Raw genomic sequence first — 23,215 nt, 5'->3', positions numbered from 1 at the left:
GCTGAATTATTTATGAGTAAAAATCAGGTTAAACAATCGCAGCGCTTACATTCTTAAGCTGTCGAGTGATAGCATCATTTTCTTTAATATCAGTGATAGAATGTATTCCTAACTTCTATTGTATAGCGGGAAATATTACGTAATTTTCGGTTGAAATGTAAAAAGATGTAACAGGTGGTTTTGTTTAAATTTGTGACATTTTTGGAGATAACTTCCCAACTACACTGTTACCTAAACTCCTTACGATTGTGCAAAATATAAAAAAATTTAAAAAAACTTCGATTTTTTATTTGTCTGAAAATTTTGATAACCTAATTTCATAAGATTAAATAAGCGTCAATTTTATGATATGAACTGATAAAAAAATAATTGTTTATAATAAAAAAATAGAAAGAAAAAATTGCAAATGTTAACTTCAATACTGCGAATAATATTAATACAAATATAGAATGTAATTAAAAGTATTTTACAAAGAACGCGATTTTATTAGTTTAAAGAACGTTTTTTTAATTTTATTATTGAACATAAAGGTTAGGACCGTAAAGACGAAATTCGCAAAAGACGCAGGCAAACTAACGAAGCGATAAGCCCACTGTGTTACTTTTTTTCCCATCAAAAGTGTCTTAAAAAATTATTTTCATATTATATTATTATAGCATATTATTTTATTATACATAGCATATTAATGTAAACTTTTTGTTTTAATTACCATTTTATACTGGTGTTAAACTGGCGATCTGCAAAGCGAATGTGCAGTTTTTAATATTAAACTCCGTTGCCTTGTAATTTCGAACTCATCCAAAAGACAGGGGACTCCTGAACAAGCCTGCAGTAAATATTGAGACAAACAAAGTATACCTCGAATTTGTGTTTAAAGTAAATGAAACTTACGAAAAATCTAAATCGTCTTCTGTTTGCAAAAATATTCCTTAAGTGAAGTGCGGCTCAACATATAGTTATTAAAAATATCTGATTTTTATTTTAGTACAATCAATTACCTCAATTATTCTAGTTATAATGCTGAATCAAATACATTTTAAACCAATTAAAGATCGCACTAGTAAGTCTGAACCTTTTCAAAGTTCACGCTACGAAGTGTGTAAAAATACTTATATTATACACACCAAAAGTGAGAAATTCTTTGCACGTAAATTTTTATTTTGAAATAAATTTCATTTATGTTTATATTATACAAATAATGAAATGAAATAATGTAAAACAGCTATGTATAAGAACAGAAATATAGTGTAGTTAACCAATAGAGTTGACTGATTATTATACTTAATGTTATTTGAAAAAGGAAAGAAAAAAAATAATTTTTTTAAATTGATAATTCTTTACCATGATATTTTACATAAAAATTATTTTTCTTAGTATTTAAACTTTGGTGGCTGTTTCTAGAAATTTGAACTGCAACAAAGTTATTTTCCCGGAAAAATAAATCTTAACAAAAGTTGCAACACAACTCCTATGCTCTACACGTGCCAATCTCTAAACTACAGATGAAAGATTATCAGTTTTGATATGAAAGTTATATAAAATTTTATCAGTTGACGTCTTTTATAAATAAAAGACATTCGAAGAGAAAGAAAAGCGGAAAAAAAAGGAACAAAACGATAACGTCTTTTTCTGACATTTGATGATTTTTACACTCATTTTAAAAAATTATCAGATAATTTCTCTATCTTTTTTTTTACCCTTGTTAAATAATTGCCATCAGTTAGATGGAAATATATCAAATACTCCCTTGGCATTAAGCCAACTACTTTTTTTACTGACCTTGTAAGCGTGATTCTAGAAGTATTAACTGTCAAATCTATTTTCTTTTTTTAAAAAATTAAAGCTCAGTTGTCATTTGGGTGTTCTGTATTATATCCTGTTTAATCCTCACTTTATACTTTAACTGTTGAAACAGATATATAGTACATACTAGTTTTATACAAATTTATTTACGTCTGTGCCTTTTTGTTACACTTCTGGTTTAACACTTCTGATTTTAAAGCCTAAAAATAAGTAAAGTGGTGAAGATGGGTATTATTTTGTATGAAATGGAGTGCAGTCCTCCTTGTGCAGCCGTTCGGATGACTCTTGGTCACCTGGGAATCAAAGTTGAATCTAAGCTTCTTGATTATTATGCCAATGATCACATGAAACCTGAATATTTAAAGGTAGATAAACATTCTTTTAATAATATTTTTTTTATTAATATGTTAACAAGCCAAAAAGAAACTAACATTATTTTAGTCATTTCTTTCATGAATTTTTGGGGGAAAAAATCATCAATGCTTTCGGTTTTTAACGACTTTAATCGCTGCAGTTTTTTTTATATGTCGTATTATTATTTCTTTTAATTGAATTTGATGCATGCCATTTCGAATACTACAGATTTTGTGCTAGGATAGTTCTTTAATATTAAAGTCCAAAAGAAAACAAAAATCAAGATATCACTACTTTTGTTTTCAAACTTACAACTTTCTATTTCAGTTAAAGCAATTAAACCCCTATTCTTCATTACATATTTATATTTAAGTGGCATTTTTGGGGCTGCCAGTTTGAATTTTGAAGATTATAAACTGGAACAAGTAGTTCCTAAATATACTAAATGTAGGGGGGGGGGGGAATCAAGATACCAATGCTTTCACCTTCAAACTTACTTCCTTCTATTCCAGTCAGTGTAATTATGCATAATCAGTATATTTGGTATTATAATTTCTTAAATAATATTTTTAAAATGATACTAACGTCTGCCTTTTCGACTTTCGAAAATTCTATGTTGGTATCAACTAGAGAGAACATGACTTATCTCAGAAATCACCGACTAATAAATTTCCTGATTTTTAATGACTAAATTTATCAGTGAAGTAAATTTTATTGTTTTGGGCTTAGTTGTAAACTGTCATTTACTCACTCGCACGTGTAAAATGACTAGAAGGTTTCCATTTTGTAATACTGCATATGCATGAAAAAAATATTTTATCTTTAAACAAAATAATTTCTAATGATACAGCAGGAAACGGAATACAGTTGATTATACTGGCTTATTTTAAAACTTTGTTAAGTGAAAAAAACTTCTCCAAACCATAGAGTGACCTTTTTGCATCACCTTATCTTGTAGATTTAGTAGGTTCTAATAGGGCAAACGTGGTTTGATGATTTCTAATGTGACAATATTATTGATGTCATAATACTGTAGTGTTGAGAAGTTGTCAGATTTAATAGTCACGAAATGGGAATAAATGTACCATATATTTTGGGGAAAATATTTTGTACCAGTTACAGAGTGCGTAGCGTTTTTAAAAATTGCTTATTTTTTATTTACCTTTTTTAAAAGCCTTTACAGGTGCTTTTTTCATTCGGGGTTAGTAAGAAGTGCTTTATTTTCTATCTTTTAAAAAATAGAGATTTTCTTTACCGTATCGATTGTTGTTCAAAATTACAAAAAAGTGCACGATTTTCACAATTTTCTCTGCAATATTTATCACAAACTAGTTATTTTATCATGAGTATGTTACGTTTTTTAAAATGTTTTTGAATTTTATGTTTATAAATTGAGAACTTTTAAACGATAGAAAAAAATAATTTTTTATTACTGCATAGATCCTAATTATGATTTTTTTTTTGAAAAGTGATTAAAAATATTTATTGAGTGCTTAAAAAGTACTTAAAAGGTGCTTATTTTTTGTTGAAAAATCTGGCTATGCACCCGAATTTATGTTTCGCACAAGCGTACTCAAAATGTTATAAAATTATTATCGTATTCCTGGTTGCTCTGGTACTGCGATTATCATTATTTTCAACAGACTTATGTTAAATACATGTAACATATTTTTTAACAGACTTACTTACTTTATGTTTGAGCAACAGAATGCCTTCATGTTCCTAAATCATGTCTTAACAACCAAAGGTTTTATTACAAAAGGTGCTAATGGCTAAAAATGGCTTATGGAAAAAGATAAGAAATCCTTTTAGTAACTTAATATCAGATCCTGCCTGACTGTGAATACATATTAGAGATGATCCTGCTAAATCAACTATTATTTTTTTAAGAAAAAGTTTGGTCTACCTAAATGCAGCTAAGAGCGGTTGTATCTCAGGTGCAGAAATGTTGCTGACATTAGTTGAACAAAAGGTTTTGAATTTAAACAATCATGTTCCGGTCGTCAGAGCACAAAAACGGTTTTTCAAGAAGAAGTGTAAAATGCAGCGCTTACGGTTATTGTTAAAAGTAATAACTCCCACAAATTATGTTAAAATTTTTTAAACTGGTGAATTATACGAACTAAATATACAAAAAAAAAAAATTCTAGAGATTTTTGCTAAATTTTTTATAGGACAATCTGTGAATTAAATTCGGAGAATTGTTTAATTTCCTACATTGCGTTGCAAATGGAACTAGAAATCTTTACTGATTTAAGCAATAAAAAAGTAATCTTACGCTAAAGTCTTAAGTAAAATTTAAATTATATCGGAAGATTACGAAAATTCGCTTTTAGTTAATTAAACTACGATATAAAAATTTAAATACTTCCTGCCTCTACTGCCGAAGAAGTGAGTTCTATAAGTAACTGAAATCTTAAATATAAAAACCGTCTGTTCTAAAAATTATTGTGATTTGGTTCAATTAGAATTTATCGGCATTTAAATTTTCGTATCCTCAAATAAATGGGCATAAACCAAATTATGGGTTCTTTATTTTTAATCCGTTTCTCTATCTATAGTTTTTAGTCCGTTTCTCTATATATATTCTCTATCTATATCATTCATTGTCTCTATTTAGATAAGTTAGTATTCTCATATTTTATTTTCTTAATAGATTTCATTTTCTATTTATTTTCTCGTTTTTGTATCTTAATTGCAGATAAATCCGCAGCATATTGTACCTACCATAGATGACAAGGGCTTGATTCTTTGGGAAAGGTAAATAAAATTCGCTCATTATCTCAAATTTGATTTCATTTTTGAACTAAAATTATTGAAGTTTATTTTTAAATATAGTGGGAAAGGGTTTGTTGCACTATAATAATAGTTTTTTTCCGGAAGAAAGTTGGGCTTTCAAGGGTTCTTATGTGTACAGTTTTTATAGCAATGATAATTTATGTATTTCCAAGTGTAATAAAAACAATATCGATTCGTCTTAAAAATTGAAAGGAAAAGCATGTGCAAAAATATTTTCAAGTTAAAAACATGAAATTTTGTGTACTTCGCCTTCTTTAATAAATTTAAATTACAGCTGGCTTACAACTTTCTAAAACGCAAAATTAAGTTGAATACTTTTTTAGTGTTATAAACTACATCTTTCATTTTTTAGTAAATCATACTATATGCTCGTATATTTGTTATGAAGAAAAAAACGGAATGTTAAAGGAAGTTTATTGAAAAACAAAAAACATTAGTTTTGTAGTTCCCCCCCCCTTTTCTTCAACTTTTTGGTTGATAATAGAACAAAAGTATTGCATCCCAAGTATAAAGCGTTAATAATGGTTCGCTGAAAGTAATTGAGTGTTCATGTTGCTTCAACGTTAAAGCAGCGATTCCACAAATGGTGTTCCGCGGAACTCTTAAGAGTTCCTCTAGTTAGTACATTTTATAACCAATGATGAGTACTTTTATAACCTCTAGTCAGTTAGTCCTTTTTATAATTTTTGATTGTATTTAGATCCAATCTATATTTCATAACTTATTTAATCTTACCTTTAAGAAATTATTTCAAGTAAAATGCCATGCCAATGAAGTAAAAATAAAATTTTTTTTAAAAAGAAAATATATTTCTAATAATTATATAACAATTTTCAATTATAAGTAAATTATAATTCAGCTTGTTTGAATCATTTTCAGCTTATGTCTATACACTAAAAAAAAAAAAAAAAATCAAAGCTAGACTACATGTAGCACAAGAGCTGCAAATTTAACTGTCTAGCAGCATAATTCTAATTTAAGATTATTAATGATAAAACGATAAAAAATTCCACATTCCTCTAATTAAATATTAAAAAAAAGTCTTTTATAAGTTATAACGTTCACAATTATCTTAATAAACTTTTTTTTAAAAATAAAGTCAGGGTTCTGCCGTAAAAAAAGTTGATTTGCAAAAAAATTTAGAACCACTGCTCTAGAGCTAGAAAAAAAATAGTTGTTCGTATGAAAGCTTCTTTCATACTTATTAATATTTCTGGTAAAAAAGATGAAGGGTTTTTAAAATTTCGATGCGTGTTCAAGATAACCGAGAAAAACCAAACTCACAATATATCAAAAATTAACCATGGTTTTTCGAACAGCTCTGTTTCTTTTTTTTTTTTTTTTTTTTTTACCAATTGTTAAATAGTGCAGTATGATGAATGAAAACAATTTATTTGACATTTTTTTTAATGTTAAAGAGTAACGAAAGTTAAACAAGATTTAGGGGTACCTTTTTAAGTGAAGGGAGAGATGCCCTAGTGATCTTGTCTAGTTTTACTTTGTTTTGAGGATCAGGCATAGTTAATAGCAATTTGATTTCGACATCTTACATACGCAATGTCTTTATAATCGCAGTATAACCGCACTTGGCATCAATACCTGGAAGAGATAAGGCCTTCGCGCTCATCACTTTATTAGTTCAAAGGAACGAATTTAAACTCTGCATTGGGGGGGGGGGTTAAGAAAAATGCCACAATCTTCGGACTACTACTCTGCGCAGTGGGGAAAAAGCATAACGTTTCTAGTGCTGAGGGATCGGATTTCTCGATAATGAAAATACAGTGCAAAGGCCTTCTCTATTCTAGAAGGTGTTTATCTGGCTCTTAATTTCTACATTCAATGTATTTAGGAGTGTTTAAAATTTTATTTTAACTACCTTTACTCATAAGATTTTTCGGTTATCAACAGTATTTGAATAATCTAAGCGTTATATGTTTTTTAATTTATTTCTAGCCGTGCTATCCTATCATATATAGTGGACAAGTATGCACCAGGCAATCCTTTATATCCTAAAGATGTCAAAGAAAGAGCCATTATTGATAGGCTCCTCTATTTTGATATTGGCACTCTCTACAAGGCTATAACTGATTATATGGTTTGTATAGTTTTATTACTAATAAAATATTTTAAACTTGTGCTGTTGCAATAAATGATCCTATAACTTATGATGAAAATTGTTTTTCACTTGAGCATCGATTTGCATCACTCATCCTGCAGTTTAAAATTATTTATTTTGTTCGATTATATGTATGGTATGGTATAATTTGCATGCTAAGTCAGACAAAATAAAAATGCCTTGTTTAAATGCATTATTCTAAACATTTTTCGCTATGGTTGAAAGGCTTAGGTTATTTGGTTGCTTTTGTTTTTAAAATCGAAAATTTAACCAACTTGTTAAATTATGTGAAACTCAGAGCTTATTAGCTATTTTTAGTCACAGTTGATTAATTGTGACTGGCGCTATATGAGTCGTACCATTTACTAAGTCCTACACTAGTCATGAAAAAAAAAGCGAATGATTGTGTTTTAAGTTATTAATGGCAATTTAATTCGTCGAAAAATAAATTGTACTGTTTAAAAGTAAAGTTTTTATTTATTTATTTTTTGAAAGAGTTGACTATCATAGACCATACCATACTGCACAAAATCTAGGGGGCAAAAACCTTTCAATATCATTTTAAGTTTTTCCTTTTTTACTAAGAGGATAAGTTTTGATTTAAAAAAAAAAAGAAGAAAAAAAATCTGCCACCGTAATCGTAACCTGACAAAATTTGAAAATCTAGCTTTCATAGCATACACCAATGGTCGGAAAAACTACGTTTTAGTTGACTACAACTTTTTTTTATATGTACCTCTACTACAAACTACTTTCGAAATATTACTTTTTGAAGACATACATGCTTTACTGAGCGTAATTCTCACCAATGTTGGTTAGTTAAACATGAGAAGATAATTCATCTTTACACACAAGGGGTCTGTCCAGGGGGTAACGGTGCCTTCACAAATTCAACTTTAGGAAAAACGGTAGTTTCACAAATTCAACTTCAGGACACAAAATACTTTTTCTTAAAATTTTATTTTTGTATCACTTAAGAAACGATAAATCCATATTTTTGGGTTGATTTTTTAATATAATTTTTTAATTTTCAACAAATTATGTCTAAATTTTCACAAAATAGGTACCTCTCAAAAAAATCTAGACAGACCCCTGATGCTAGTTACTCTAAAGCACTTTTCAGAAATTTGTTCAACTTCATGCTCTTCTTGACACTAAATATTTAATTTAAGAAATGATAAGAAATTATCAACCAGAAATGATAAGAATATTAAATATTTGGGATTTCAGCGATTAATACTTATTTACATCGTTCAAGAAATAAAGTACAGTGCCCAAAATAACAGGGAAAAAAAAAGAAGAAAAAAAACGGGACGCCCTTAATAACTTTATATCTAATGATCGGATCTTCACATTCTAAGACTCTATCTTAATGGTTCGATCTCCAATAATTCCTTTGTTTGCAAGATTTCCAATGATAATGAACGAAATAACTTTAAGAAAATGGAACTGCTGCCAACTTAAATGAAAAAAAAAAAACTTGCTGCTTTAGAGCATTAGACGAAAATATTTATCGTTTAAACTAGTTTCCTTACTAAACTTAAGAAAGAAGTTGCCTGAAGTCGCTACAAACTACTATTTTTTAGTATCGCACTACACGCTACACTCATTAACTACAAAAAAAAGTAGCGACAAAGTAGTTTCGCAACTTGTAAAACGCGCTACTTCCGACCAGTGGTATACACTAATATAAATATTTATTATGTTCTCGTCTGTGCTGATGATTAAGCTACTTAATAATTTCTCTGTTTGACAAATTTTGGTTATTATTTTCAGAAATTGACAATGTTTCATACTTAATAGTAGTTCATACTTTCGGATAATGAGAAAATGACTTGGCGTATTATAGTAAACGTGGAAAACTGTTGATAATCAGATGTGATTTTTTTAAAAATTTATTTCAGTATCCTACATTTTTCTTGGGCCAGCCACCTGACAGTGAAAAGAAAGAAGCTGCTGATAAAGCTATAGGATTTCTGGAAGGATTCCTCAGCCAAACTTCATATGTTGCTGGAAACCATTTGACCATTGCGGATTTCTCAATATTTGCAAGTCTCACTTACCCTCTCGTAAGTCGTTTTTTCGGTCAATTTGTTATCAAAATTTTATTAATTTAAAAACAAATTCTTAGTATTTTATCGCTAAAAAATGAATTCTGAAACGAATCCTTCACAAAATATTTTACCGCGAACTCTTTATTTATTTTATCGTAAAAGTGGATCCTTCACGAAATATATCTTAAAACAGACTATTCACAATATCTTTCTTTTTAAAAATAGACCGTGTTCAAAATTTTTCTTTTTAGAAATGGAGGTAATAACGTCTTTAATTCCAAATTTTAAAGTCGGTACTCTACGGAAGACATGGTGTTTGTGTTATTTTCTTAAAAAAGGGACTTTGTTTTCACATTTTCAAAAAAAAAAAACAGGATTCTCTCTGAAAAAAAAAAAAACAAGATTCTGCCGTAATTTTGGATTGAGTAAATTTTTCACAAAAACAGGATCTTTTACAAAAATTCTGATGGAACGAGTAGGGGTTAAAAAACTTAAGTTGCAAAGTTGAAGGTAAGAGAAATCGAGAAAAAAAAAACCTTATTTTTAAAACAAAATTTTAATACCGAAAGTAATATTTCCCGAAAGAAAGACGGTATGTTCCAGACGTTAAAAGAAATACAGTCTATCAAAAATGCTTTTAAAAATGACGTGCTATCATAAAAAAACAAAAGATTGTTAGCAAAAGCGACGAAAAAAAAAATCAAAATCGATCTTATATCTCGAAAAATTTTTTAAAGGCTATATCTAATCTAATCTATCATCTATATCTAATTATTGTAGATATAGATGCTAGCCAATATCTAATTATTGGCTATCATCTATATCTAATTATTGTATTGAAAATACAATAATTAGATACAGAGAGAAAAAAAGAATAACGTTTATTAGAAATTGTTTTGTATTATAATTGCCAAATTATAATACAAACGTCGATAAGATTAAATTTAATTTTTTACATTGTCGTATTTTTAGAAAAAAAATGAACAGCGTTCATTAGAACGCTCTTTAAAAAATTCTGCCAAAATAAAAACGCTGATAAAGAATAAATTGATAAAAAAAAAGGGAATTGTTCTTAAAATGTAGCTTTGTTGAAAATCATTGTTCCTTTGTTACCGGTTATATGGCTTACGGTCCAGGAAAAAAATGACAATAAAGGAATTAAGTCTATCAGAAATGTTTTGTTAAAATACCGCGCTATAATAAAAATAATAACAAAATAAAATAAAAAAATTACTTCTTAAAACGAAAAGTTTTGATAAAACGACGAAATTAACTTGCCTATGCATAATTTAAAAAAAAAAAAAAAAAATACCAGTACAAAACTCGTGGGTCAGTATACTTTTCAGTTTGTCTTCAAGAACTTTATTTGCAAGCCGTCTACAAATTTCAGAACCTAACAAATATATGTAAAAACTGTTCTTATAATGTATTGTAAAATATACGAATTCAGATTATTCTTTATTAAATCTATTCAAATCATAATAAAAAAAAAATTTGTTTTAAAAAAAATATTTGGCCGAATATTAGGCTAAACATTTGACTAACTGAATCATGGCGAAAGTGCTGAATAAGGAGTATTTGTTTTTTATTTCTCTAAAAATCGGAGCTGTATATTCACAAAAAGGTAGATTTTTTGAAATATCACAAAAGGGACTTCTTACGACAAATGTGGAAAAACTTCTGATTGAAATAAAATCGAGTTATAAGCAAGTCTGCGAAGTAGAGAAATATATACCAGCTTAACTTCGTATAGTTAAAAGTTATGCCTCATAAGCTAGAAAAAGTCTAGTTTTTAATAAAAATTATTTAAGAAGTAAAATAAATTAAAAAGTAAGTGCTCGTCAAATACTCAAAAAACAAACAATAAGTTTTTACACATTATTATTTATAAATCGATTTGCTATTCGTTTCCCGTTTTAATTCCACCCACTCACTCGCTATATGAATAATCATTTTCATAGCGAATGGTCGTTTTAGTAACATTAGCTATAGACACTGTTTATTACTGAAAAGAAAAAAAACCCACTAACGCGGATTTTAAAACCTACAACAAATATTTATAAATCATTTAAACAAGAGGGAAATAGGTTAAAATAATTGCTTGTTTGCTTAGTTATCTATGCTAAATAAAAATTATTGTATTAAATGAGACCTAGAGTTTAAAAAAATTCATAGCTCGAAAAAAAAAACATTTTAAAAAGTACTTTTTTCAAGTTGACTGCCGTGGGGAAACATAAGTGATGATGGAAGCTACTACGAAAGTAAATGTTTCCTCCATTTTTCATTTTAGGTTTGATAAAAATAAAACTATTTTCTTGTTACTTGAAAAAACCAAGTGTTTCAAGTAAATAACTTTAAATATGATTTGTTTTCTAGTTTTTGGACTATGGTTTAACTGCATTTCCTAAAGTGACTGCCTGGATGAACAAGATAAAATCACAAGTTCCTGAGTACAAAGAGCTAATCGAAATCCCATTGACCCAAATGAAGGAAAGTATGAAGTCAGACAAACAAGCCTAATTTTCAATCTATATTTAGTTTCACAATTTGTTTTACGTTTTCATACCAAAGTGCAAAAATTTATAGTACAATTTTATAACTTTTATTTCTATGTTCTTCTGTAACAATGTTGATTTAAATAAATCGAATTTTATTTGAAATAATGTTGCTTTTATTTCGTTGGGTTTAAACAATATTTACCTCAGAGGGGATAGAGCGTTCGCATTCGGTTGAGTTGAACCGGGTTCGAATCCCAGCAATGGCTGGTCGATACGAATTTCGCACCCGGCTTGCACCGACCACAGAGCTGGCGTAAAATATCCTCAGTGGTAGACGGATAATGAGTTAGAGTCCCCTTGCCGTCAGGCTTATCGTGAGAGGTTTTTCTCCATGAAACGCAAATGCGCGATAGTTCCGACAATAGGTACTCAACGAAAGCAAATTTCTCCCAATACTTGATCCTGAAATTCCAGTTTCTTCTGGATTGGCTTTAAAATTACAAGACTATGGAGTTAAACATTGGTAGCAGTAAGCTCAAAAAATTAGGTCAGCTGTTCAACGACGGTTATGAAATAAAATAAAATATGCTTTCTAAATTGGATTTTCATTTTACTTTTTCCAACATGCATTTTTTAAAGATTTTTATAATGCTATGAAGTTTCACTTCTTCCTCACCCACCTTCGTGATAACCTCTCTTGGTTTTTTTCCCCTTTATAAATCAATATTTAAAAAAAAAGTTTTTGAAATTTTAAATAAGAAAACTTTGTAAATCGTAACAAAATGAATCATTACCTGCATGTAGAAAAATCAACAGAACATGAAAAAATAAATATTTAAAGAAAAAATAAGTAATTTTACTAGCTAAGTATCTAAAAGATAAGTGTTTTTTTTTTTTTTTTAATTAAATTCTTCGTAATCGCTACTGTTAACATAGTAAAAGTTAGTTGCTTTTCTTTGCCAAGATTTTAAAATGTATTAATGCGAATTATTTATTGTGGTGGAACATGATATAGTTTTCTTTTAAACTACAGAGAAGTTTTGCTGCCGAAATGGCACGTTAACGAACTGATCTTGTCAATGAAGTGATTTATCGACGAAGTGAATCATTATATACTTTTTCCTCGCAATTTTCTCCCTCATTCATTTACTTTATCTAGAATCATTCACAATAGTTAATGCAATTGCTTTTGCGATGCTAATCTACAATAACGCACATTAAAAGTTAATCTTGAAAATAAATGTCTAAAATACGACTCAAAATGTGTATAATAGAACTAAAACACCAAATGTAAAAAAAAAAAGGTTTCATTTTTGCAATCTAAAGGCAATTTTCATTAGAAAAATACTTCTTTTTTGGCAACTATAACATACTATAAAAATTTTGCTTCAGGCTGGGTTTAAAAAATTTCAACACTAAATTAAATTACGCCGCGGTATAACACGTAATCTAACAAATCATAAAAATAGTTTAAAAATAACGCATGACTTATCCTCCGAAATGACCTTGTCAGACGAAATGGCCAGTCGCTGAAATGAATGCGTCCCGTTAGAATTTGTACAGTTAATGTTGTCATGAAAATTGTTAGATATTTTTTTAGAGCATAATGAATGGAAATTTTCAAATTTTTTGTTTTTGATTAAAGAACTACTTTTGCTCCGACTTAATTATTGCTTGGCATAAATTAACACTTACGTGGCTAAGATCAAGACTTGTTATTTACGTGTAATTAAAAAAAAAACCTTCCAAAGTGAAAAATGTCTCATATTATTATGGAATGTCATAATATTAAAAACTAATATAATTTGATTAATTTCTATTGTTAAAATATTATATCTATTTAAAAAAATGCTAATTAAAACAAACATTAGGAAAAGTTAAAAAAAAGAGAAACGAGATAACTTCTGTAAGTCCGGAATGAATAGATTAGATTGAATAACGAATTAGTTATGCAATACAATAAAACAATTACAATAATAATCAATATAGAGACTGAAATACTTGCATATATTATAGAAAATAATTGTAAAAGATTGTATCAAAAATAAAAGCTTATTTTTTCAGTCTTAAAAATAATTTTGTTTTCGATGTACTTTACCAGAAACTAAAAGATATATTTTATAACGAAAAGAAAGCGTTATTTCTTTCAAAATGTATACTTTAAATGAGAAAGATAAGATAGTTTTTACTTGCACAATTTCTCAATACATATTATGTTACATAAATAATGAGACTTTTTACCTCTAAGGGTATGATTTTTCAAAACATTAGTATTTCCAGACTTCAAAGTTAATTTTAATTTCCTGGTAATATTATTTCTCCCCTTATTATATAAGTTGAAAAAATACAGAAATAAAAATCCCCCCTTTGTTACATTTATAATAAAATTTACGCCATTTAAAATTTTGTATAGTGAAAATTCATACGAAGAATGCTAAATCACGATATGTTCGAATAATTGCGTATTGTTAACGCCCCAAGTAAAAACAGCTCAAGATTTCAAAATGGCGTTCGTAACTATTACGACTCAATCATCGCCATGAATTGATAAATTTCATTTTTGTTAATAGTTATTGAAAAAGAATGAAAATAAATATTGTGTCTTCCATGACACAAGTTAATTAAAAAGAAAGATTTCATATTGTGTTAGTGTAAATACGAAACAGGTTTTACACGTTCCCTATTTTTCTCCATTAGTAAAAGAAAAACCATTTCGAAATATGAGTTGAAGCGGCAACAGCGTAGAGGTAAAGCTGAGGTAGAAGTATTATTCAGCTCCCCTTCTCCCTCTCTTATCAACACACATGAAATCGGGACTATATCCATATTATATCCAGAGTTGTTAGTAGAGCCGTTAACCGCAAAATATCAATGATTAATTTAAGAATATAAACATTGAATTTAATTGTTATTCAAGATTAATAAAAACATTTTTTAAAAATTTTACTTGACAGACGTAGATATGGATACAGTTGATTAACCGATTCGATTGTTCTTTAATTAACATAACATATATTAAAACCTTGATTCAATGAAAATTTTATTATTATTTTATTTATTTGTTAATATTTCTTATATGTCAAACAAACAGGATGCAAGATAGAATTTATGGTGAGTGTATATATGTAACTACCTCACTTTGTGTTGAAAATCGGTATGAGCCGAAGGAAAATGTTACAAGAAAGAGGATGGGGTGTGTAGGGGAAGGAAGGAAGGGGTCGCAAATCTAATGTTGCCATCTGCTATAATATTTAAATAAATTATGATGTTGCCACTAATATTTTTTATGATTAATTAAAACTCTTGAGGAACAATGTGAATAAAAACATGAAAATTATATCCTTTTATGCTTATAACTTTTAAAAATACATATAGCGACACACATTTTAGAGCAAAATAGTTATCTGAAGTTTTTTTGTTTTATATAAAATTGTGCTGTGATTAGAGAGAAATAGGCATACAGAAGCGAACCGTATGTAAATAAAAACAATAACCTAAAACTACCAACCTGGTAGTGTATAGTAGTGTCTGTGGGTACAGCCGGCTGAGCAATTGCTCATGCGCAGGGCGAAATTTTTGACGCCTCAGCCAGTTGTAAACAGCGAAAAGTTGCCAAATGTTGCAAACCTATCCCTTTACAACTGGCTACGAGATTTCTCAGCTTTGGATAGAAAGTTTATTAAATCATTGCCAGATAGCGCTGAATTTCAACGAACAGATGGTGATAAGAGGAATAAATTTTTATTTAATAATGATATTAAGTTTTTAATGAATTTTTAGGGGGATATCCTCTCTGACCCAAAAGATAACTATTGTACTACTCAAGACAGCCCCCCCCCCTATTTTAATTGATAGGCTTCGGCGCGCAAGAGCACGTTGTGAGATTGGCATTGGCGTATTTTAGTACCTTCGAAGCATGCTAAAATTCTTGAAGTCTAGAAACTCGCCAATTCTCTCAAAAGAAGTTGCATACTAGTATATTAGAAGTATTTTAAATTAAGCTATACACTAGGTATTTTTCATGTTATTACTGAAATTAACTTTTTATGGACTTCGTTTTAAAGGAATGTATCGCCGTAATTCAGTATTTGTTTGGGTTCTGAAAGTATTAATACAAAAAAGTATTAATACAAAGTATGTGATTATAATACAAAGTGAAAGTATTAATACAAATTTTTTTTCTGTGGTGTTAGCATATAAACACACATTTATATGCGAGAATTAACTTTTATCAATCTGAATTTTTGAAACATTCATTAACGACAAATAAAATAGTAACGAAAAATTAAAATAAATACCAAAAATTGCTATATATATGGGTCATTCTCACGAAAACTGTCATTTTTCAGTTCAAAAAATCCCAAAAAAGTAAAGTGAATAAAAAGCTCTGAAACTTTTTATATTAATAGAAATATGTAATGGCATTATAAAAAAAGCATATATCCTATAAATTATACTTAATATTTAAATAAATTAATTAATTTCACTGTTTAAAAAGTGAGGGAATGATATTTTATTTTAATACACGTTTTCCTCTAAGTTACAGCTACCTCAAGTTTGAAAATGATAACATACTAAGTATATCTAATAATTATTATAATTTAGTTTTATATTTTTAATATTTTTTACAGGTTTGGGAAATAAAATTGGCTGGTACGATTGAACAGAAAAAAATTTAATAATAAACTCATCTTGAATCATTCCCTCACTTCAGCGTCATTCCCTCACTTCCGCATCATTCCCTCACTTTATACACTAGTGAGGGAATGACAAATTTAATAAAATTTAAAAATAACAGTTAGGCCTAATTAATTTCGGAAATCAATCACATACAATTATATTCATACAAGAAAGCAACATATAATTATCCACTTTCTCGATGAAGTTGTATTTTATTTTACTCTAAAAAACGACGTGAGGGAATGACAAATGTAAAAAATTTTACCTGGTTTGATTCATTCAAATTTATTCCACAGCAAAGCTTTCTTAAGTTGAAAAATTAGTAGACTTAAATTAGAAAAGAAATTCTGAAATTTATTCTTGTTTTGTAAAATCATAACATTTTGTAGATATTAACGAAAACAATAAATAAATCTTTAAACGAATTGCAATAAATAAATTTTTAAAAATAATCGCTCAGAAAAGAATGCAGTCTTTAAAAATTCCGAATTTCATTCTTCTTGTTTTGTAAAATCATAACATTTTGCAAATAATAAATATCAACGAATCGAAATGGCGCCAATCAGAGATAAACGCATCATGTCTGTCAATCGCTATGGAAAGAAAGATAATGCGATGGATTAGCGTCAACTCCAAACCTGTGATTGTAAAGTGAAGGGGGGGGGGAACTTTGAGCGAGGGACTTTGGGCCAGAAAGGATTCTCCCATTTTTAGAAATACATGATTTTTTAAAATTGTCTTATAATATACATGACAAGAAAAAATAAGTGTGTGAAGTAATTAACTTCTAATATACTATTATATAAATTAATCTTATATAATAGTATCTTTGGCTATACTCATATCTTTAAAAGTATGCAAACTCATGATAATTTTTTATTTCAAAGAATTTTTCAAACATATGTATGTATATATAAGCATTTCAAATTCATGCGAATAGTTAGATAAATAGCTATATAGTATTAACAAAATCTATTATTTAAGTGATAGTACATATTTTTCTCATTAAGACATTGTATACAATTACAAAAACAGAGTATTTGGTAATTCAATTTCACTATCTTAACATTTCATTCTTTGTAAATATTAAAGATTGATACAAAACATGGATAAAATTAATTTGATCCTATTCAGAACACTCATTTAAAGCCTACTTCATACAAATAGGTAAAATTATAGTTAGATGTCATTATATGTAAATTAATTTTACATGATTAAATATTGCAATTAATATGATTAAATAATATAACTTAAATATGATTACGGCAATCTTACTGCTTTAATTATTATTTCGCACATGATTAGGCAAAGCATAATTTGCTTTAAAATATGTATTTGTAACACAGAAGATTTAAAAAGATTCTTAGAATTGAAGAAACAAAAATAGACAAGTATATAATGACACTGTACTGAAATTATACATTTAGTTGTTAATTATGTGGTTTTGAGCTATATATAATGTTTCCAATAAATAATGCCACTATTGCCAATAAATAATGTTTCATGGAAATTCAGCCACTTAATAACCCTTTGCATTCTGAGTACTTTAAAATGATTTTTTTTTCTTACAAGTTTATTTAAAATATGCAATGGATTACCAATTTTTAATAACTAACAATCATAAAATAATGTAATTAATATCAAAAATTTTTTTTAAGTGGTTACTTTTGATGTTACATCAGAATGATTAGAAAATTTCAAAAATAATAGGTAAACTTAAAACATAAGTTATCTTGCCATATTGTACTTAAGTCTATACTGTTATTATGCCTTATTCTTACTAAAGCAATTAATATTTATCAAATAAGTAACAACAAGTGAAGCATATTTTATCTTAAAAACGATTTAACACACTACAAAATATTAAAAATCATAAAACAAACATCAATTAACAAAACTACGTAACTCAAACTGTATATAAGCCCATGTACTAGTAAAGACTAAACAGTAGGCTTATTATTTGGGAATTCATGTGAAAACCTTGTACAGGCTGTAAATAAATAAAAACTTAGACATGCTACGCTTGTAAATAAAAATGCACCATCTTGCAATAATGGTTACACAGTACATATAAGCAAGAACATATTGATTCATGATTAGAAGATTAAATAATAAAAGTATTCCATTCAAATTGTCATTATTTTTTTTATACAGGCATTCAAATTTCCTCTATTTTTCATTTTGTATGCAAGTTTCACAATATTTACCAACTGTCATTATTTCACCACAAAAGGAGAGGCACTTTTGGTAATGTCCTAGTGTAAATTTTCAAAGCTAGTGAATCGAATAAGCTGACCTCTCCCCTTTAGCATTTATAAATGTTTTGCTCATGATTGGACATGGTAATTAAAACACATTGAGCACCAATGAATACCTCACTAACTGTCGTACTTTGGCTCTTAGATTTAGTAAGACAATGCAACACTTAATATGCACCATACAAAGCTGTTAAACATCTAGGTATGCAAAATCCATAGGTTAAATGATTTTTTTATATTAGTTGCTAAAAAAACTTAAATATAATGCAGTACATGTTAATAGACATGGAATTCCACACACAACTTAATAATACAATATATATCTAACTAAAACTATATACATATAAGGTAGAATACTCACCATTATACTTACTAATACACCTATATTATCAGATTCCCGAAAAACTCCACACCGAGAAAGTCGTTTGCGGAAATCAAAAGATGCGGCTTAGAAGGGGCAATAGAAAGAAAGACTTGATATCAAAATAATAAACAAGTTCCCTCACTAAAGCCCCACTGAGCCATTGAGCATCATAGATTATTGCTAAACTGCATCAGTTCTCCACAGTTAAAGGAAATGCTTGCACAACCACTGTTTAAGAAATCTTACAGTACTTATATACATTCTGGTATTTCATCAATTATAGATGGGAAATATACATAATTATAAAATAATCTTAACTTTACCGGAATTTTGCACAAGTAGATTCAGTTGAAAATATGTTGCTAAATATATCAATTAGTAACAATGAATGAACCAGATAACATTCGATAGATTTATTACGGTGCTGTTTTATATTAACTTAGTTAAACTTAATTCAATGTGATATACAAATCTACAGTTACCACATTACTACGTAAGCTCAATCATAGTCAGATTTTATTATCATAGAAAAACAATAGGGATTACACAATACGTCTAAAAATTTCAATTAATTCATCATTATAAGTATCATAATTTAAGAATCTACCTAAGGTTAAATAATCTTAAAGAAAAGTAATTATAATGTCAAAATACTATCATTTATAATTATTAACCTTTCAATTGTAAATGATGGTACATTGACACCTATTTAAGCTATATAATTACCTTTTATTATATTTTCTACACATAAAAGAAATAGAACAGTTCAGAAATGTTTTATTGATTATAGTTTACATATGCAAAAGAATAAACTATCGAATATTTAAAATAATATTAACAGACTTTCCTTTTATATCAAAATAGGAAAACAAATATGTAACTAAGCCTAACTCAGTAACGTGGAAATCTTTTAACTACTTTATCACAGATAATTAGAATTATTAAATGTAATGTCGTAAACGTTTTAAAATACATTGATGCAATATTATAAACAGAAAAAAAATATTTAAAATATTACTTTGTTTAATGAATTATAAATGAAGAGCTTTGAATAACAAGTATAAGCAACAAAGTATTACGTATACCTCCGCGCAATCGCTTCAACAGGGTTACTTTTCAAAATTATTTGGTGAAAATTAAATTCTAGCCAAGCATTTCAAGCGCATGCGCAGTTGCTCAGCCGGCTGTACCCACAGACATGAGTTGTTCCTGTAGACGTCTGCAAGAAGGACAGGGAGGAGGCGTTACTCATTATGATTAGTATACTGCGCATGCTTGAAAACATGTCAAACAACTTGTCATTTGGCGTGTTTTTTTGGTAACCCTAATTTAATCATTTCTTCAAATTACAGATGAAATGACATTTTAAATTATTTCAATGTTGCTATTCATCTTCATTATTTTACCTTTTTTTACATAATTGTTTCTATAAATTGTCTATGGATAGTGTTTTCAATATAAATGTAAACAATAACTATCTCCAGCTCAATACTTGCTTCATCTCTGCAACTGCTTACTACAGCTTATTCTGCGAGGCGTTATTTTCAATGGATAATTTTGTTTTTAACAAAAGAAAAAAATTTATATAATTTTTAAGCTCAAATCTGTTGTATTTCATAAGATATATAAGTAATTCTGGTGAATAAGAAGTGAAAATTTGTTTTATTTATTTAGAGATGTATTGTTAAATAGGTGACATGGTTGCTAGATTTTGAATAACTCCCTTTTTTGGCTTCTTTCCATTTGTTTATTATTGTTGCAAGCTGTGCACCTTTAACATTGTAAACACAAGTAATCAATATGTAAGTTAATATTGTCTTTTTTTTTCTTCAGGTTCTGAAGTTCGACATTCGCAATCATCCCTAATGACTAAAAAATCTGCTAATTCTTCTGGTAAGTTATTGAATCCGTAAGGGGTTTATTTTCTTTTAATAAGTTAAAAGTTCTTGTAAATATATTTGTCATCATTTGCCTCTTGCAATGTGAAGCTGGTTTAAATATATGTGTTTATATTTTAATTCTTAGTTTACTTATTTATATATTTAATATATTTTTTTTTTTTGAAAATTAAAACTTTTCTTATTTTATGTTTCATAGTATGTATTTTTTGACGGGGTTAAAAAAATATTCAATGATTTTTTAAGATTAAATATTTAGTGCTTCAAAAGGGTATATAAAACTTACTTGTTTGATCAACATATTTTCTTCATTATTAAATGTTCATTACCATTTTTAACTGATAATTGTGGTTGAAACATTTAATTAGTATTTACTTATTTGAATTTTTACAAAAAAAAAAAAAAAACTGTATGCTAGATTTTAGCATAATTTTTTTCTAGATTCTGCAAGAGCTTGTTCTTTTACAAGGACTGATTTAAGATAAATTATTGTCAGAATGAAATTTTGTTTTCTTTAAAATAAATTTTCAATAATGGTATCATTTACGTGTCAATTTGCTTTTTTAAAATATTATTATTTGTATAATTTCTTATTTGTTTCAGATACTTACATAATTTTTTTTCATTTTATTTCCGTACTTAATTTTTGTGTATTGTTTTTATTTAATTCTCCATAAATTAAAATAATTAGATGACTTTGCTTGAAAAGTTGTTATAGAATGCTTTTAAATATAATCTATTATGGAAAATATAGTTATAGAAAATTTTTTCCCCAATGATAAAAATTCATGTGGAGAGTTTTTGCAAAACTTCCTTTAACAAATTTATAACTTACTAGTATATAATCAGCAAATTTTTCTTTTAAGTATACGGAAATGTATAATTTTTTGTTTAAAATTTTCTTTAGCAGTGGTGGTAAAAATTCATTTGTTTTTAAGTAAATAATGCTAGAGATAATTTATATTTTCTGAACTTTAGGCATAAGGTGATCAATTTTAATAATTTTCTCTCATAGTCTGCTAAGTCTTGATGGAACTGATTTTAAAGAACATACGAGGCGAGCACTTGGTCGCATCATGATGTTGCTGAACTCTATAGCTGGGTGGGCAATAATGAAAAAAAAAGATTTTCGGGTTACAGAGTGTCAGACCCAAATATTGGTAATATTTAAACTCTCTTTATATATATATATATATATATATATATATATATATAATTCCATTTGTAGTTTGACAGTATATAGTTAAAATTTGTGTTGCTAAAGTTGCCCTTCTAAAAAATGAATCTTATTTTTAAAAGTTTATATTCATTAAAATGGTATTATTATTAAATTTAATTTTCAAATAAACATCTATAACCAGCTTTTTTCAAACTTTTTAATATACTATAATTTTAGTATTCCATGAATTTTCAATGAGTTTATAAATTTCTAACATTCTCTATTTTTGGAATAATTTATAAGTGTGTATTGTTTGAAATAATCTTGTTATTAGTATCACCATCTTCTTTTCCAGTCACAGTAGAACCGTAATCATACGATATTTCAGTTATCCAACACTTCTTGTGACTTGCTCTTTAAAATATTCTGATCATTGTTACATGTGTTTGTACTAACAGCTTTATCATTATTACAGATGTTGCCAGATTATTATTGTGACAATGAATCAAACATGCATGAAATCATTTTATTTTTTTGTGAACTAGTATACTGTTATGTATGATAGGCAATTAAAAAAACTAGTCATTTTTTATTTAGAGTGATTTTAGTCCTAATTAAAAAAGCAGCTTAAAAAGGTCATCCCATAATATTTTCCCTGAAATTAACAGAAATCTGAGCTTCTACTAATTTAGTTTTAAATACCTTTAGAATAGGTTCTTATATAATTTTATGTTTGTTCATAAAATACCTACTGGTTTGTTTATATCTTCCTTCTGTTTTGTTTTAGGGGCTGTTTGCAGTGTTTTCACAAACACGAAAGTAAATGAAGTTGAAAGCATTATTAAAGGCTGGTTGCACCATGCCAAAGAAAGAAGAGTTTATTCTGAAAAAAAATTAAAGAAATAATTGTGTAAATAAAAGTTTTACTTATGCTACTCTAATATTGTTTATTTTTTTCTATTCTCATATTTATTTGCATACGTTAAATTTATGCTGCAAAAAATAGATAAATCCTTAAAACAAATTATTTTTAATATCTTCAAGATTGGCGATCGAAATGGGCTGCAGGTGGCGTAGAGCAGAACTCTTTTCCTATGGCAACACTTCACATGCTTTCCCCATTAGCGTGTGGAAAGTCATAGAGGAAGGAAGTATGCTTCCTCTATGATTTTCATATAGATTAACGCTCTCTTGATTTTCATATAGATTACAATCTTAATCTTGAAAAACTA

General features: G+C 27.9%; 1 protein-coding gene and 1 long non-coding RNA gene across 2 annotated transcripts; both read left to right on the top strand.

The window, feature by feature from the left end:
* The first annotated feature begins 1,597 nt into the window (after positions 1 to 1,597).
* LOC107447422 (glutathione S-transferase 1) lies at positions 1,598 to 11,786 on the top strand. The gene is made up of 5 exons (XM_071178740.2): positions 1,598 to 2,168; positions 4,859 to 4,917; positions 6,910 to 7,051; positions 8,977 to 9,141; positions 11,503 to 11,786. Exons 1-5 carry the CDS (start codon positions 2,028 to 2,030, stop codon positions 11,644 to 11,646), a joined length of 651 nt encoding a protein of 216 aa, XP_071034841.2. The 5' UTR covers positions 1,598 to 2,027; the 3' UTR covers positions 11,647 to 11,786.
* Positions 11,787 to 20,252: 8,466 nt separating this feature from the next.
* LOC147808010 (uncharacterized) lies at positions 20,253 to 22,924 on the top strand. The gene is made up of 3 exons (XR_015434609.1): positions 20,253 to 20,819; positions 21,840 to 21,984; positions 22,771 to 22,924. It is a non-coding gene; the product is annotated as an uncharacterized LOC147808010 (long non-coding RNA).
* Positions 22,925 to 23,215: the final 291 nt, after the last annotated feature.

This window comes from Parasteatoda tepidariorum, chromosome 6, assembly GCF_982258835.1.
Source record: "Parasteatoda tepidariorum strain Cologne lab strain chromosome 6, Ptep-v5.0, whole genome shotgun sequence".
NCBI classification, from domain to species: Eukaryota; Metazoa; Arthropoda; class Arachnida; order Araneae; family Theridiidae; genus Parasteatoda; species Parasteatoda tepidariorum.
This window is presented reverse-complemented; position numbering and strand designations above follow the sequence as displayed.